The sequence below is a fragment of the Photinus pyralis genome, unplaced genomic scaffold, assembly GCF_008802855.1.
Source record: "Photinus pyralis isolate 1611_PpyrPB1 unplaced genomic scaffold, Ppyr1.3 Ppyr1.4_unclustered_Scaffold19, whole genome shotgun sequence".
In the NCBI taxonomy this organism is placed as follows: domain Eukaryota; kingdom Metazoa; phylum Arthropoda; class Insecta; order Coleoptera; family Lampyridae; genus Photinus; species Photinus pyralis.
In genome coordinates this window covers 17,981-37,131 of record NW_022171100.1, presented here as the reverse complement: position 1 = coordinate 37,131, position 19,151 = coordinate 17,981, and the positions used below count along the sequence as shown (strand labels likewise).

Here is a 19,151-nt window from a genome sequence, read left to right as displayed (position 1 = left end):
TATTTGTACAGTGGAAGATTCGCCGATGAACTTTTACCTGCTGCATATGGGGCCCGTGTGAATGTCGATGGCGATCCATTGGCGAATTCAAGTCGAAGACTGACGCGCTATGCCCCCTACTGGATCCAGTAGATAATTGACTGGTTCTGCGTTGCAAACGCGGATGGCCAGCCTCGGACCCCGACGTACTTCCTGACCGACCCAGATTGCCCCACCGCTCTTGCTCCCAGTCGGGATACCCACTATCTCTACTTAGTGCCTAGAACGCACACTGACTTTGATTTCTCAACGTAATGACCGTAACTACCTGATCGGACATATCACACGGAGTCATCCCTCTCATAACGGCTTGGTGCTGCCTGTATCGTTGCTGGAGATTTGGACTGGCAAGTGTACGGTATCGATCACTTGTAGGTGGAGGATTTGACGGATAAACTGCAATGGTAACAATTATAAATTGGCTATCGGAAAGTCAACGTACAATTGTTGGGGGTCGGTGGAAGTGGTCTGGTTCCCATCATCTTCTTAAGACTACCAAATCGATCTTTGATCGAAAAAATAGTGTCCTTCCTCGACGATGTCGGCATCTGCAATGAGAAATAATCTAACGCTTCACTTCTCGAGATGCTTTTTGGCACAGATAAAATTTTAGTTGGGTAAATATTGTTATTGATTTTGGCCCACTTACGAGGGCTTTCGACAACCATACTATATAAGGCTTTGAAGCATTAATAAATTATTTGGGGTAGTTGTGTTCACAACATTGAACACTTTGAAAACAAACAAACTGCGTAAGTCGGTACCTGATTGTTACCAAACGGTATCGGGCTGGGACATGGGGAGGGACCGACGGAACCGGCGCGACGATGACGACGAGGGGGCGGTACGGGGGGGCAAGGTATTCCTTTTGGGGGTAGCGGAGGGCGAATGGGATCTGCTATGCTCACGGCCTTGCGAATGTGGGTTTGCCGTTTCGGATGTCGATGGTACATGTCGTCGCACGACGGGCAGAAGATCTGGCGGCACTGGTCGCAGGAGACTGCGGCCGACGACGAGCCGCACAATTCGCAATGGCGTCCTCCACCTGCGGCTAACAACTATTAATTGGTTAATGTGAAACCATACAGTTACCTTTTGGTGGATTTTTTGTTGGTAAAGGCGGCGTGTTCGAGTATTGCTGATTTTGAAAATCGATTACTTCGTAGTCTGGATCGTGCGATTTCTGGTGCATTTTGTTTTCATCGACTGGTATCGGCGGCGGCGCTGGACCACCACCGCTTTTGTTCTGAAAACAAATTGGAATAAGATGAAATCGACAACTCGTGCACCTGGTGAACGTTTTGTATACATTTATTCTAGTGCTAATGAGAATGAATAATCAGAAAGTAGCATTTTCATCCAATAAATAACATATTCTTTGATTTGGGTTTGTACTTTTTAAAGAAAAGACGGATTCGAAGTTGGAAATTGTTGGTTTCAACAGGATGGTGCACCCGCGCATAACGCTCTAATCGTGCCAAAATACCTATCGGATAACTTTTTCATTTTGCAGGAAATTTGTCCGATAGGTGGGTATTGTTGCACGATTAGAGCTTTGTGCGCGAGTGCACCATCCTGTTGAAACCAACAATTTCCAACTTTTGTTTTTTTGTGTATGACATACCTTTATCGTTGGATTCGTAATAAAAAATGCTACTCAATATAGGTGCAGTATGTACTTTTTACGATCCATATAAAAAATAAAGTTGATAATTTTTCCGAAATGAAATTTTGTATTGAAAATCTCTCAGCGGTATCTTGTCAAAAAGTGGCAATAAGAAAGTGTTTTCTATTTGTAGCGTATTTTCCTCAAAGTGAAAAATAGCTATTGATTGCATTTTGTCGTCCGTCCGTCCGTCACACGTACTCCTTGTACACCACTGAACCGATTTGTGCGATATGGGGCTCATTTGAAACGGCTTGGTCTAGGGATTCCGTGCATACCCATATTTTTTGGTTTTGCGTATGTGCAGTGCTAACTTTTTTATTTATGAAGATATTTAAATGAAACTTTATATGTAAATATGTAAATAAGTAAAATTAACATTTTCAAAATGTTGTTTTGCGCATGCGCAATGCCAACTTTCTTGTGACACCTTTTAATGGAGATTTCGAATATGATATCCCGTTTTTAATAACTTTTAAGGTGATGGAGAAACACCTGCCAACTTTAGTTTTTCTTATGCGAGCCATTTTGAATTTTGACATTTTGAGATAACGTCTTTTTTTCTCTTTACAATGATATATTATCACACATGGTGGTTCAGTATCACATTTTTCCTAAAAATACAATTTTTAGGTTTTCGAGAAGAGTGCTTTGGAAAAACAAAACGTTCATTTATTGTGAACAAAGGTTTGACAGTTTCCATTTGTCTGGTTGCAGCGCTATTTATTTATTTATTTAGCTGCCTTTATTTTTGAGTGGGCGGGGTAACAGGGAACTAGTTGTGTTGAGAGAATTCGATTTTCATTTGAACAGAATTGAACCATCGTTTTGCAAGACAATTATAATTCAAATTAGAACAAAATACATAAGAATAAATAATATTTGCACAATAAAAGAAGCACAAACGTTAATGACACTACTTGAAATAAGTCAACCTTTTGTTCACAACAATAGAACATTTTGTTTTTGCAAAGCACTCTTCGCAGAAAATGAAAATTGTATTTTTAGGAAAAAGGTGATGGGTACTGAACCACCATGTGTGATATATCGTTGTAAAGAGAAAAAAAACGTAATCTCAAAATGTCAAAATCCAAGAAGGCGCCCATAAGAAAAACTAAAGTTGCCACGTGTGTCTCCGTCATCTTAAAAGATATTTAAAACGGGATGCCATATTCGAAATATCCATTAAAAAGTCTCTGAATAATGTATTATTTAGCAATGTCTAGTACGATTAGTTTACCATGAAGAAATGTTTATGGTGATATTTTAAATTTCTTTTCAGATTATTATTCAGCGCGAAAATGCGCAACTTTGCCCTAATTTAACTAAATTTTTATCTCTTAAGATAAGCGATATCCCCATAGTGCCACTCGAAAAATGGACACTGTGTATATAAAAATCTCGTGGCACAGACACTCCGAAACGGCTCGACCAATTTTTATGAAATTTTTTTGTATATTTAGTGGGTAGTTTCTTACCATTGTTCGTCGGGTGTGTATGTCTTATCCCAAAAAACGTGATTTCCCAAAGGCGGTACGAGGTTCCCGGGGTTTGCTAGTACCTATTTTTTTAAAAAACGAACGCGATCGATCTGTACAAAAATACCCGGCATCGAGACCAAAATTGGATTCTGCATGCAGCCATATATTAATTTCCTTTTATTCTACGCTGCTCGTTGCTCTATGGTTCTATGCTTTCCCCTTCACTACTATATGTCTAATACATGGCGATAGGTTGCGGAAACCCTGAGGTCATTTTTAAGGGAATTGCTAAGGTTACTCTCACCATATTCATTTACAACATGAATTTCTATGTAATTTTGCCACTGTAATGTACCTATAGTACTGCACGTACTATCATTAACAAAAGTAATGATTGCCTAACAAGTAACCAACATGCCTATCAAATCGGTTTATTCAAGGAAGAGATACCTTAATTTTTTGGTTCACATTTTCAAGCTGCACAAGGTATTCAAATGCTGATTGCGTACCCTGCGTGATTTACCTATTCTACGATCATTACTCAATCACTGTACATGAATATTAATATCATTGTGTATCATACAATACAGTACATTGGAGAGGGGGGGGGGGTCGAACAATAAACAATTTGGAAAAGTTTATGGCATTTACCAGTCTTGTTTTTAACCACCTTTTTCGAATGGTTGTTCAAAATATTCCCATCGTGTTCAAGAAACACACGCCATCCACTTAAAAATAATAGGAAATAAATATACAGGGTGGTGACTTGTGTAACGCATCATAGGGATTACAATGTAAAATTCATAACATGCGATTATTGGCTCCCCAAATTATTTTAGAGCAAAAATGTATTCAGATTTTTTGTAGAAAAAAATTTTCTACGTCAATCAACCGTATTAGTTTTCAATTTTTTGCATAATAAAGACGGAAAATTGGAAAAATAAAACCCGCATCTTTTTCAATAATCTGCGATGCCATGGAATTTTCTAAAACAAAAAGATCCAGTTATCAATTAGCAGCAGTTCAAAATGGATTTTATGATCGACTTGGTTACTGTCTTGCAGTTAATGGTGACTTATTCGAACATTTATTGTAAATTGTTATATTAGGAAACCGTTTTTAGTAATTTGGTCTTTCTATATGTTGAATTTGCTGTTCTAATAATATAATACTTTTTGATAGAATTTAATTTGTTTTGTAGCAGACATTCCATGGCATGACGGATATTGGCGAAGTTTTTGTATTATTGAAAAAGATGCGGGGCTTATTTTTCCAATTTCCGTCTTTATTATGCAAAAAATTGATAACTAATACGGTTGATTGACGTAAACAATTTTTTTCTACAAAAAACCTTAATACATTTTTGCTCTAAAATAATTTGGGGAGCCAATAATCGCATGTTATGAATTTTACATTAAAATTCCTACTTTTAAAGGACGCCTAATTTTATGCAACCAAAATAACTTCTTGAAACAAATAAATATCTCGCTGTCATCTTTATTATTAATTTGAATATTGTTGCTTTGGCTTCACAGAAAATAAATCTCTTAAGCTCCTTTAACTGTTACCGGCACTATACCAATTGGAAATATCAACCTTTTCTTTAGTTGAATACAGGATGTCCATTTTTCGAGTGCCACTATGGGGATCTCACTTATCTTAAAAGATAGAAAGTTGGTTAAATGGGGACAAAGTTACCAATTTTCGTACTGAATAAGAATCTGAAATTTGAAATATCTTCAATAGTTTTGAAGACATCGCAAAAAAACGAAAATCAGAAATTTTTGTATGATAAACTAATCGTAGTAGACATTTCTAATTAACACATTATTCGGACACTTTTTAATGGAGATTTCAAATATGGCATCCTGTTTTTGCGATATCTTCAAACCTATTGAAGATATTTCAAATTTCTTCTCAGATTCTTATTCATCACGGAAATTTGCAACTTTGCCCCCATTTAACCAACTTTCTATCTTTTAAGATAAGTGAGATCCCCATAGTGGCACTCGAAAAATGGACACCGTGTATATCGCACACGAACGAAAATTAGAATGCGGAAGTCAAAGCGAAAATATTCAAATTAATTAATATGACAGGCAGATCTTCATTTGTTGCAGGTAGTTATTTTGGTTGCATAAAATTAGGCGTCCTTCAGAAGACTTTATCGTTTAAATGCAGACATAGGAAATCCCTATGTCTACTTCTACATGAATATCCCTGTATTAGTCCTCTACGACACCCTATATCTTACGAGGATACAAGTTCATCGCAGACGGTGATTGGAGAGCCATCTTATTGGCCAGGCGAGCCCAACAAGATACCTGACTTACCACCTTAAAAAGTGTGTGGCTTAATCATATCCAAATTGAATCTAACTTTGACCTTTCTTCAGATCATACACCAATCCTCTAGCAACCCTAGCTCTCGTGATATGCAAAAAATCACTTCCCCACATCAAGAAATACTCAGTAGGGCACCTTTCGTGCATGTAGGTATGGAAAGAAATGTCAACCTAAGGATAAGCATTAAAAATTCAGACGATTGGATGCTGCAGTTCAGGACTTCACAACACTTGTTCAACAAGCTACCCCATTTATTAGGTATACATCAGAGAACTCATAACGAAAACGAAGAGCAAGGAATGGCATAGAACACGAAATACTGAGAATATAGAACATCGTCTCTATAAAACAGAACTGTACATCAGGTGTGCTCCAGTTGAAAATTCTGATATAAAAAGAAAAGAAAAATATGTGTTCATTAAAAGGGAATGATTGAACTGTAGTGACAAACAGCAGTAGAAATTATACAAATTTTTGAATTTGTTATCATTTTTGTGGGGGAGTTTCGTTAACAATCGGTAAGAATATTTCTATTAGTACTATCATTGATTATACACACAACAATCAATGGTACTATAAATGGTAGGTTCATGTATATGGCCATAGGGGCTACCCTCTCGAATTGCACCAAAGGTTGTTAAATACCTCCACGCATATTCATTGAACAAGAAAAATGACCGTTCTGGTAAAGAATGCGAAATAATATTTTTATGAGCGATTTTTAATAATAGCACTTTTTCCCAAAATAAATTCAAATTTTTGCAGGGATTTCATTTTATTCGTATTTGGCAGCAGTGAGCGGTTGGTGTCAATGTTAGGTCATTGATCTTTATTTTTGGGTTAGGTATTTGACGAGAAAAATGTCAGAACTAATCTTTACAAAAATAGCATCGGTTAAAATGAAATTTAACTCATGGATGAGGATTTAAGGCGATACTTGAATTATAATATGTATTATATAAGCGAATTTTGTCGAGTATGCCTAAAAAACGAAAATCCTCTCGTAGATATCACCAAGAACGACACAGAATCAGACCCCCTGATAAATAAACTCAAGCTATGTGTGTCCGAAGTGGTATGTAGCATTTGAGATCGTACCCAGATTTTGTCACTGAGATTTCAGGAATGGCCAACAAACAGCAGTATTCTAATGTGCCCGGTTTGTGTACAAAACTTAAACTTAGCGTACGAATTCAAAACCCAGTGTTTACAAGCGACGAAGTTGTTCGAAAACTACATAGAGGAGCTGAAACAGTCTGAAAAGGAATCTGACGGGTTTGAAGTAAACGAGGAACACGTCGAAGATTACATATCACGCCAAAAAGAATTGGAACAGTTTCAACAGCAACTTTTTTTAAATGTTAAGTCGTACCAACAGTTTTACCCTCAGATAGCGAATGTAGCACAAGCAAATCCATTCCAGAATGTTTATTTAAATATAGTTCCTCCTCCCGCTGCGAAGCCCTTCACGAAGAATGCTAAACTGCCACCCAACGATTTAAATCAGAATATGTTTGTAAATATCAACAATACGCTTCATAAGATTCTTCCCATTGTATCGCCAACAAATGATGTGAAACTGTCAATTCCGCAATTACCGCTAAGAACACAGGAGGACGTCAACATATCTAATCTGTTAACGAACAGTAAAACCGAAGAGTTGAGTGTGGAAATTGATCCGACGTGTTTCGACTGTGAAGACGACTGTAAAACTCCAAAGGAGTGTGATGAGGTAAACGCCGATTCTGAACTGAAAGCGATACCTTCGCTAGCGAAACTGACTGATACCATTGAGACATTTGCACCTCTCCCCGACACGAAACTGGACAGCTCCGTAAAGGTCGAGAAGACCTTTGTACCACCTGTAATTCCAACAAATACGTTTGTACCCATCCGCCCGAAGAAGAACTACATGCTACCGGATCTCGACTTTTTAAATCTCGACCACTTCATGGCGGACAAAACCCAAGTGAAATCGGTTATCTGTGAACTTTGCGGACAAATGTGCGACACGATTAAATCCTTATACGCTCACATACGACAAATACACTCGGGCGAATTTCCGTACAGATGCAAACACTGCTCGACCGTCTACGCGTTGCAGAACCAATACGAAACGCATATGAAACGACACGCGTCGCACAAAAGCAACGCCTTCTCGAAGGATATGATTACGCTCGAGGATCTCTCGGTGCATAACGAGGCGATTTTATTCCCTGCGTCGGTCGAGGCGTCGCCGAACAACCACGAGGCGAGCGACGACGAAGGGGAACCGAACTTAAATCTCGAATTCAAGTGCGATATCTGCCCGAGAAGCTTTCACAATTCGCACGGTCTCTCGAGGCACAAGTTTAAACGACATCAGCCGCAGCGAAGGAAGTACTTCGTTAAGGGGATGAAGAACGCCAAATGTGATATTTGCAATCGAGAATTCTCCACGCAATCCTATCTACAGTTACATATCAAGTTGCATTTTCGAAAAAACGACTACAGACTAAAGGTGTTTAATAAAGACAAGTACATTACGGAGAAGCAGGAGGACGGAGGGGAGAAAAACCAGGAGCAATCCGAGACGCAGCCGGACGAGGACGAGTCAACGGAAACCAACCCAAATTGTGATAAGTCGGGCGAGTCGAATGAAATCGTGGAGGAAGTCGTGGACGAGGCGAAGTCGTCCCAAGGACAGGGATTGAAAATCAAAATTAATTTAAGAAATTTGAAAAATTCGCACGAGATTGTGGAAAAAATAGGGGAGGCCGAAGAGGTTTCAGAGCCGGTAGTTAGTGAAACGTCGATGGAAGTGGACGAAGACGTTGCCGACTTGAAGTTAGGCGGAAGCAAGTCCGACGCGGATTCGAGCAAAAGCGATATTTTAACCGACGTAAATATGGAGTGTGAACCGGAAGTTCAGGGGTCAGGTGATGATAGCGTGAAAGGTAGGTAGCGTTGCGTGTAAACAATTCAAAAACCCCCCCCCCCCCACTCCTTAGGAGACGCCCAAAATCGTATAGTCATCCACACAAGGATAAAAAGATTCAATAAATATTCCCAAATTTAATTATTGATTGTGTTATTAAAAGGGGGAAACAGGGTGACCCATGCGATTTTAAGAATCAATCGTAGATATACAAGTATGCATGACTGTAAATTAATTGGATAGCAGGATTTATTTTTTATGTTTAAAATGATGTACAGTCATTGACAAAAGTAATGATCGCCGAATGTAAATCCTGCACCATACGCACCCAACCATTTGAATGCAATGGGCCACTTGGGAATGCAACCCAACAAATTAAGGTATTTAATAATAATAATATATTTTATTCCTCAATATAACAACATGATATAACATAAAAAAAGAGAATTAAACTAAATAAATCACATTAAATAGACAACGATTCCTACTTGTCTTTCCAATATTTATTTTTTTTTAATTTTATTTATTTATTGTCCCTCTCTTGTTCTGGGCCCTCAACAGGCTTTTGCCCAATTACAAAGTGACCCGCATAATGCTAATACTTGAATAAACCGACTGAGCCTGATCTGATAGGCATATTGGTTACTTATGCGGAGTTTATCTATTAGGCGATCATTACGTTTGTCAATGACTGTACGTACCACACAGTATCAGCGACGTCGGAAGTGAATAACGGAAGGGGGGGGGGCAAAAATCAGCGACCATGGAGTCTGAAAGGTCCCTCCCATGCAAAGTTGTGTACGAATTAATGCAAAGCAGTGGGTTTTTTAAGTGACCCTGAAACCTGCTTATTTAATCAATCAAATAATGTATTTTTGAAGGAAAAGTTTTAAAAAAAATTTAAAAAAGTGTCGGAGGATGTCTATAGTTATATGCAAATGAGCAACTTAGAGACACTTGACTCGATTGAGAAAACCATAGCCATAGATCATTAATATTTTATTTAAAAAATAATGAAGAACTAGAAAAGTTACAAAAATGTTGTTTCTATTTATTGCACTATTGAGCATTGTAAAGAAAAGCAAGTATACAAAATTAAATATATCCAAAAACTTTCCGCTTTTCCGCAGTTTTGCTGTCAAATCTTTTCAATACAGGGTGTTTACGGTCTTCTCTGTATCATTTTAAGGGGCGGCAGTACAGCTCAAAAGGAGTCGACAAACCCCACACCTTAGTAAAAGCAAAGAGTACGTAAAAGTTATTTAATAAGCGAGATAATATTTGTTTTATTTTTCACATTAACATTTTACATTAACAACATTGTACAACTGCGTACAAATCTAGCAATCTTACTACTCAATCAGCATTGTCCACTTAAATTATTTTTTACTAAGGTGTTTTGGGGTTTGTCGATTCCTTTTGAGCTGTACTGCTGCCCCTTAAAAGGATACAGAGAAGACCGTAAACACCCTGTATATCCTCTACTTCTACACTTTTTGTAATTTCTGCATGCACATCATGCAGTAGAAGACGTGTTAGTCGCTTTTGAGTGATTTATCTACTCATTCTTAGAGGGGGCGCGGCCCCCCCTGTGTAAAAACTGAGGGGGCGTCTGACCCATACTTCCGACGTCGCTGCACAGTATGTTTTTCTATTATGTTATCTAAAACATGGAAGTGTGGGGGAAATCTTGAAAGTATATAGGAAATTTTGGAAATCTAATTCGTGACACTTGTTTACTTTCTGGCATTCTTATGTTTTTTTATTATAGCAGCCTACTCCGATGTATAAACACGTAACTAATTAATGAGTAGGTACTTTTGTGATGTTCTATTTAAAAAGATCAGTTATTTATTGACATCGTAAAAATGGGACACGCTGTACATTCAAAAATAATTTCTGTAGATCCGCAACCACCAATATTTTTTACCAGGTACCCTGTATATAGCCAAATACTATAATATTGAATCAAAAAATTTTTGTGGCTCTTTCAAAACTAGGAAATTTTGTAAATTGTAATTTTTGGCTCGTCCGTTTCATTAGGTTGCCGACCCCTGGTATAGGACATTATTATCAAAAGTTGAAGGTTTTTGGAGGAGCTAGAAGATGACAGAACAATATACAGGGTGTTCCATTTAAAAACAGTGAGATTTTTAATATGAAGTTTTGTAACTTTGGATCTAGACAAAAACACTCTTTAAGCTATTTTTTTTAACGTTTTATAGTACTTTTACTTAATCCAGGATAAAAGATATAAAACCTGGAATCAAAATTTAAGTGATAATTTTGACAATATACTAACGCTTGCAAATGCCCAATTTTTCTTAAAAACCGAATTATCTTTAAAACTACTGGCTTTTCGGATATTAACCATAATTATAATAAAAAATACGTACACGTAGAATTCAAAAATGCATTCAAATACAGAGGGTTCCATTTAAAAAAAATGTACCATTTTGGCGCCCTACTATGTAGGCGCACCCTGTATAATTCCAAATATTTTAAAATGTGGAGAGTAATCAACCATATCATAATACAAAACCACTATCGAAAAATCTTATCTTCAAGTTACTCCGCGCAATTGTTGACTCACCCTATACATGTGATAGCAATTTGGATTTAAGCATATAGTGCCCATTAGGATCTCGGAAGAGATACAACGTCGATTAAGGGGAGCGTCTAGTAGTGGTAGGTGAAATCGCAACTATATGGGAATGAACAAATCTACCAAACGTGTGAACCGATCTTAATAAATGAATTTTAAAGAGGGGAGTCTCTAGAAAGCTTCCATTTGAGATTATTTATCATATTTTGAGGTTATAAATTTTTTTGCCACATGGTTTTTGAGTGCGATAGCCATTTTGATTTTTTTTAAATAGCAACATAGGTCATGTGGTTAGAAAGCTTATTTTTTTTCTTTCTTACTACCTTAATCATGAGTGGTGTTAAATTAGAAATAATGGAGAAAAACTGTCAAATGTTTCATATTTTACAAAATTAAGATTTATTTCTGATGTAATAAGGAAGCAAACCATATATATTGTGTTTCTGTCACTTACTGATTGCTTTTTTTTTGTTAATTTTTGACGTTCTGTTTATTTAAACTGCAATGCATTAGCTAATCGTATGGCAAGGTCAATTTTTTATGCAGTATTTTCTAATTTAACAGCATACATGTTTAAGATAGTATGAAAAAGAGAAAAATTAGCTTTCTAATGACTTATCTCATGACCTATATTGCCATTAAAAAAAATTCAAGATGGCGGTCGCACTCAAAAACCACGTCCAAAACATTTTTTTAACCTTGAAATATTTGAAATTATTTCAAATATTTCAAGGTTAAAAAAATGGTTCAAATGGTAGCATTCTAATTTTCATGTTTATGTCTCAAACGGTTTGAATGTGAGAGCTTTGGTTCCATCTTTAATAACGACCCTGTATATTATATTACTTATTTGTTTTATGCATATAAGTTTTCACGTTCTTTGTTTATGTGTTATTTGAAATGAACAATATTTGGAACTAATAAAAATTTCCAGAGAGCCCAAGACATTGTGGTTTTAAAAAATCCTGCCATCTTTTGTTCGCCATGGAAACCTAGATGTCTGCAATAAACATATTTCAATGTATAAAATGCAATATTCCAAATAATATTTAATTATCACAAGTGATATATCATAATTTTACGCTCTTTTCAAAAACGCCAAAATATATAGGGCGGTCCATCTGAAAAATGTAGTTTAGGGTCGTATAAAAAAACTAAACACCCTGTATAAAAACTGTGTATCGCGATTGATTCTACATAAAAGTCTTCTAGGAAAGAATTTGCCAAAATCAATTATTTTTAGTAAGAAAGTTATGGGGTGTTAAAGAAATCGACAAATTTCGAAAAAACGCCCTCTAGCGGCCAAACAATTAAAGATAGCTGAATTCTGTTTGCGCCAGCGATTGTTTCAAAATTGAGGTCTCAAAATAAAGAAAGTGCCCAAGTTGGACCACCCTGTACATACAAACGGAAAACAATTTTATTCTTTAAAAGTTTCTTAACATGATCTAAAACATCGACATCTGATGACTTGTGACAAATGATACCTACATATTATACAGGGTGCAACATGCAAGAATGGAATTGAGAGGTAGATGACACCAAATGCTTTCCAAATAAAAAAGTATGGGTGTTACCTCCCCCCCCCCAAGCTTCAAAATGTGTCTCTTTTAATTTTATTTTGCTCTCAGCAGCCATGAAACAAAAGATCGTAACTCACCGGTTTAAAAAAATGAAAGATGTGTTAGGGGCGGAATAACTTAATCTCATGTTCTGGGTTGTACCATTGAAATGACATTTATTTCTTCACTTTCAAATTATATTCTACACAGAATTAATCAATTACAGGTGAGGCTTTGCCTCAGATTCCGCCGCCGCCTATAAAACCGGAACTGGTGAACGGAAAGCAGCAGTGCGTCTTTTGTCTCAAGCTATACAGAAGAAAGCACGACCTGAAGAGACACCTGAACAACATCCACTTAAAGGCAATCCAGTACGTTTGCCACCTCTGCCAGACGCCCTTTTACGAAGCGTTCCAACTAACGCGACACTTGCGACAGCACAACGGCTTCGTACGATGCGGCACCTGCCTAAAGGAGTACAGTATTATCCGCGACCTGAAACTTCACATAACCGCGGCGCACGACAACAACGCGTTCTCCCAGTGCGGCAGTTGCGGCCTGTCGTTTCAAAGAATTCGATATTTGCGCGAGCACATGCACGAGCACGACAAGACCATTACATACAGGTGCCATCTGTGTCCCGAGGAGTTTAAGGAATCGCGCGATCTCTCGAGGCATCTAGTCGAGCACAGCGGCATGTACGCGTGTAACATTTGCCATACGACGTTTTCCGCGGAGCAGGAGTTAAATAATCACAGCAAATGCCATTCGGAGGATCCGGCAAACGAACGAAAGTACACGTGCGAGCTTTGCCCTAGCAAATTTAAAAAGAAACGATATTTAATGGCACACATTAGAAAGACGCATTCGAGCAAAAACGCAGAAGTGTTAAATGCAATGGTAGAAGTAGATTCTAAGTCCGCTTAGTAGGTTATGAAGTCAGTACATACAAATTTGCAATTGTCGACTTTCGATTGTTTACAAGCTAAGTAGATCAAATTGGCTGTGACTAATTGAAAGAGACTATGGGAAACAGTATTCTTATTTATGATCGATTTATGTAATTAATCACAGAGGTGATCAATGTTTTTTTCCTTAAGCAGGTCTTGGAAAATTTTGTTTATTTGAACTTATAGCTATTGTTTAATTCAGTATTACATCATAAGGGTCAAATTGCACCACTGAATCCATGACATTACATTATCTTTACATCACATCAAGCACATCATGAAATACTTGTACGGACTGACTAATTTAGAGCTTTAAATAACGAAGGTGATTTTATTTTAATTGTCACCGTAGAATTTGTACGTACTGACAAACGAGATGTACATAGAATAGCAAAGATATTTATTAATTTGTTCTTATACCTGCAAATGTAGTGTGTTCAAAATCTTTGTAACGTACCTCAGGGCAAAACAGATATATTACTGTATATACCTCAAAAAATGCTACAAAAAATTTTCATGACACTTTCTTTGAACACACTTGCTTTTTTACACAGATCTTCTTTTGTACTTTTTTTATACCCATATTTTTATTTATACAAACATTTAGAATAAGACATGCAGATATTTTACAGAAGAGCTTTCGTTTTGTATTAATATTGTGTAAATAATACACATGTTAGATCGTAACCTCAAAAGTATTATGTTATCGTTCTTTCCTACACTCTCTAGCATCACAAATCTTTATCTCTAGACCGCTATTATATACATCGCCGTAATTTAAATTACGAGAGCTAACCGTTTGTGATTAAAGGAGTATAAATTTTATAGTGTAAAGTATTTTGTATAATATATATTATTTTCGACTGTTCCTTGCAAGAAAGCAATCGTAAATTAAAGATGAATTTATATATTCTATTTAAAGATGTCGCAATAATTATTTATGTATTATTTAATTTTATTTACTTACCACCCACTGGGGCATGTTGCGCGCAAGTCTCAGCTTTGTGGAGGGGTTCGATATCGCCATTGGGCGCCACTTGTTATCGCCCTTATTCTGTAATTCAAGATGTTAGAATTTCATTTATATACACTGTCTTTGATATTTAGTATATTAAATATTTTTACAAACTTTTTTCATAAATTATCGTCATTTCGGCTATAAACAAATTTATTTTTATTTAGTCTAGTGACGTTTTGAGTCAGTCAAAGAGTGTAGTATATGATCTTTGGTCACAGTGAGAAAAATCGTGTACAAATACAATGTGACCAAGTAGAACAGGAACAATCAAAACAAATTCAATATTTCAAACAAGCGGAGAATCCATGAACAGACTTATGACGTCAGATAATTAGTGTTTATACAGGGCGCACCAACAAAACTACTAGCTAAATTTAGAGGACTGTGGCGATGACGGAAAATGCGTTCTTAGTCCATCACATTATGTTTCTTTCGCATGCGCACTCTATGAAACGGCGCAGATCAAACAATATAAAGGTCATCTGACAATCTTGGCGTGGGCCATTTAGATAATCATAGGGTATATTTGAATAAAACAGGCCCAAAGATACCTGGATACCCTCCGGTTTAATCATTAGCGTGGTGTTAGACTGTTGCATAACTCCCCCGCCCGCCGCTGGGGCCCGGTAATTTATCAAAACTGATTTAATTATAAATAATAGAAGTGCATTTATTGAAAGTAGTTATATCATATTAATTAGTTTCATCTTATGGCCAGATGAACTTTCTGTTTACAATTTCATTTTATTTATATTACCACTCTACCACAGGATATACTGTGACTCTACAATATCGTTACATGTGACGCCATCTATTGCTATTAAAAGTATTGATATAAACAAGCACAAATAGATTGTATTATTATTATATTTATTAAAACTGACAATGCGTCTAGTAAGAGCTTAGAAAATAATGTGGAAGTAGGTACCTACAAAATTATCATGCTACTATATTCACTACTCCATGATCAGACACCCCATTGTTGGTGCACCACAAAGTTTTAAATTTATCTACTGCTCTTTTGCCTGTATGCCAGAAAAAGTTCAATGTGTTATGTAATTCTGCCCCACAGCCTGTTGATAAAAGATGTCTTCAAATTTGCCGTTGCCCTAGCAACACAGTTCCGTATAAAAAGCGTTTATTGTAGACTTAAAACCCTACGTATATAATACGCATAATAATGTTCGCTGTATTCTTGTAGGAATATTATGCGTTTATTATTTCTAGTGCAGGGGTTAAGAGCCAAAATAGGTTTCAACCTTGCATTTTGTGATAACTTTATGAAATTTTCAGAGGATGTTCTAGACACCCGAAGGTTCAATTTCAGCTATGCCGCCACCCCCGCAACCCCGAACGGCACTTGCTATAGCGGGTTTCTTAAGCGCAGGGTAGCATTTCAATACCCACCCATACAATGGGTCAAAAATGTATGTCCAGGGTTTGTTTTGTATTTTCTTACATCTAGGAAGGTTGAAGGGAATTGTCAAATACCCAGGGAGAATTTATTTACTGCCTTTTTTTTGAGCCCGAAAAAAAAAATTGTCTCAAATCGACCCGGAAAAAAATTTTTCTTATAGAATGTGGCCTTAGAATCCATAATTTCAAACAGTTCCTAGATTGGGCTACTAGTTCAAAAGTTACAGCCCTTTGAATTTTCTTTCGAAATTGGTTTCTAGTAGGGAATGCAATCCCGCAGCAAAATCTCAATCCCGGTATTTGCGGGATTGTTAGATGTTAATCCCGCGGGATCCCGGAATTTGCGGGATCTCGCAAAACTTTAAATAAATTGGCAAATAAGCAATTCTGTGCGGTTAACTTCTGTATTAAAATAAATCGCTAATTATCACAATATTTAACAAAAAAGTACCTTCGGCCTAACTTAGAACTCAAAAAAACCTTGCCTGTAAAGCACAAAAAGTCTTCTAAAGTGCCTCAAAAATCATTTTTAACGAAAAAAGTTTAACAATTATTTAAAAAATAATTCGCCGTTATCAGTTTCATTAACAAAGTAAACAGAGTCGTCACCTTGGTCGACAAATTCCTCAGTCTCGCATATCCCTCGATTTATGTGCGGGATTAATCTCGCAAAAATGCTGCGGGATCCCGCAATCCCGGTATTGCATTCCCTAGTGCCAAAGATCATACTAGATCTTTGCTAGTGCGGACAGTAAAATCGTGACGGAGACCTCTTTTGGCTGCTCTATTGAATATTATATAGTTAACTATGCTCTAAAGTATTTATTGAGACATTACAATGCTGAAAGGAAAGTTAACAATATCTACGGCGCTAAAATTATTGAGCCCTATCTTGCACTGTTAAAAGCGCCTTAAAAATAGGTAAACCACCTAAAATACCCTACATAAATTCTCCCTGGGGATTTGACAATTCCCTTCAACCTTCCTAGATGTAAGAAAGTACAAAACAAACCCTGGATATACATTTTTGACCCATTTTATGAGCGGGTATTGAAATGCTACCTTGCACTTAAGAAACCCGCTATAGCAAGTGCCGTCCGGGGTTGCGGGGGGTGGCGGCATAGCTGAAATTGAACCTTAGGGTGTCTAGAACATCCTCTGAAAGTTTTGCAATGTATACCGTACACAGCAAGTTTCATAAAGTTATCACAAAATGCAAGGTTGAAACCTATAACCCCCGCACTATTCACATTAATATACGATTTATATGCGTGTATTAAAGTGGTGTTATATACGTTTATAAAACGAGTGCTAAAAAACGATTATACGTATTATCAACGTAGAAAAATCGTATTTTAAGCATAGGTATAAAATCGGTCTACACAAAAACGTATACCAAACTACCAATACCGAATTTATCCTTTTAAAGCGCCAACTGTTTTTAAACGTAAAGTGTCTGCTGGGTGGTCTGTCATTTTTTAGGGCATTCGCTATTCGGGGTCAAATTGTATAGGTACTGGGTGTTTCAAAAAAAGTCCAATATTTTATCCACGCATAGTACTCATGAAAAGAAACAAAAAAGTCTTAATAATCATAGGTCCGTAAACTAAGTGTTTCAGAGATAGAGTTGATTTTGTGTCTTATTTGAATATTTTTGTTTTCCTGCATTTGACTGAAGTAGCTGAACTGCCTGTGTTTAAGTGGAAGGAGGGCACACAGAGCATCTTCTGTAAATATTTCACGTATTAAGAAACATCACTGTTCTTTTGTTTTCAATATAATGTAATTTGTTGAAGAGATAGACTTGATTTTGTATTGTATTGCGAGACTTGCTTGTAGATCCTTTAAACATATTCGGTTGCAGACACAAAAAAGGTTAAGCTTTTTATTTTGATTATGAACTGAAACAGCTATTTATAATAATTAACTGAACTTTTTTTTAAATTATAAATGATGAATTCAATTCACGTCCAGTTCTGGGGTTTAGCAAGGATTTTTCCTAAAACGTTACCTATTTTTTCGCGTTTCCCTAGCTTCCGAGTCTTTTGTGCCACTCATTGTAGCAAGTCTCTCTAGTTCTGCTTTCCCTAATGGTTTAGTATGTGCAAAAATTCTGAAAGAGTCTCACTGTAGTTAATTTGTAGCCCTTCTCAAAGAAGCTTAGAATTCATAAATTATTGAGTGGAATAGATATTGAAAGGAAGTAATCTAGATCAAATATAACGTTTCAGCAACTTAAGAGCAGCGAGTAGATGAAAGTTCTTATGCTGATTGGGTCAACATAGACCAGACGCCCTCACGTAGAGCATTTCAAAAACTGCAATTAAATTCCAAAAACTCAAGTGCGTAATTTTAAAACTAAATTAGTTTTACAAGCCGGTTATTTATAGAGTAGTTGATGTAAGTATATAAATAGTTCTTCCGCACAAAAATGTATATTTGGGTATCTAAATATAATGATTATTTTACATTTATTAAATGTTTTAAAATTTGTGCCTTGAAAATTAAGCCCACGCGCTTCTATCCCCCTTCGGGTCCATGATATGACCATCAGGTACATTTGCGCCTACGGGGGGTACCTACTTCCGCTTTATTTTGATTTTTTGCCAATGCTTGTTTAAAGTGTCGTAAAACGGCACTTTAAGTAATGAGGTCGGTGATCACTTGTGTAAATATTGATCTAACGCGGATTTTAAAATTTTGGCCAATTTTTACAATCGCAATTTACGACCGACCGAAACGTAAAAATATGCACGAGGGGAAAAACTTACGTTCATTTGCTGCCGGGTGTGTATTTATATAATCCTTATGATCGGTAGAGAAAGCAAGCGGTTACACCAAAATGCACATCAAAATCGTTTCGAGCACTATCTTGCAACCAGAGCAACGATCGGCGATCTTTTGATGACTATGGCCACGCTAAATCTAATATTAGACGACCGCTTTGACAGAATGCCAAAATTGTCGGTATTTATACAGCTAGGAATACCAAGACGTTGTTATCTAAAACACGCTAACTCTTGGTCTCTGATTTTTTAATACTCCGGCTACCACGACGTTTTATTTTGTTTTGGTTTCGAGTATCCAAATTTGAACACCACAGTTGGGCCCTTTTTTGTACCTATCTCCCATTTTGCATTCTTCGTTGGATA

At 36.7% G+C, this 19,151-nt stretch overlaps 2 protein-coding genes across 6 annotated transcripts in view; one reads left to right on the top strand and one right to left on the bottom strand.

The window, feature by feature from the left end:
* LOC116181749 overlaps positions 1-18,908 on the bottom strand; it is a 38,843-nt gene extending 19,935 nt beyond the window's left edge. For 4 of the 5 annotated variants that reach the window (XR_004147325.1, XR_004147326.1, XM_031502170.1 and 1 more), the window contains exons 1-7: positions 18,771-18,908; positions 14,533-14,619; positions 1,132-1,285; positions 804-1,090; positions 482-587; positions 308-435; positions 38-259 (exon numbers count right to left, since the gene is read on the bottom strand). Coding sequence is in view for 3 of the 5 variants with exons in the window: in XM_031502170.1 (XP_031358030.1) it covers positions 38-259; positions 308-435; positions 482-587; positions 804-1,090; positions 1,132-1,285; positions 14,533-14,619; positions 18,771-18,776 (990 nt within the window). In the remaining 2 variants the exon portion in view is untranslated. The remainder of the gene's footprint in view (positions 1-37; positions 260-307; positions 436-481; positions 588-803; positions 1,091-1,131; positions 1,286-14,532; positions 14,620-18,770) is intronic. The other variant, XM_031502171.1, reaches the window with a different exon arrangement.
* LOC116181750 (zinc finger protein 728-like) lies at positions 6,224-14,693 on the top strand. The gene is made up of 3 exons (XM_031502172.1): positions 6,224-6,606; positions 6,655-8,467; positions 12,842-14,693. Exons 1-3 carry the CDS (start codon positions 6,445-6,447, stop codon positions 13,540-13,542), a joined length of 2,676 nt encoding a protein of 891 aa, XP_031358032.1. The 5' UTR covers positions 6,224-6,444; the 3' UTR covers positions 13,543-14,693.
* Positions 18,909-19,151: the final 243 nt, after the last annotated feature.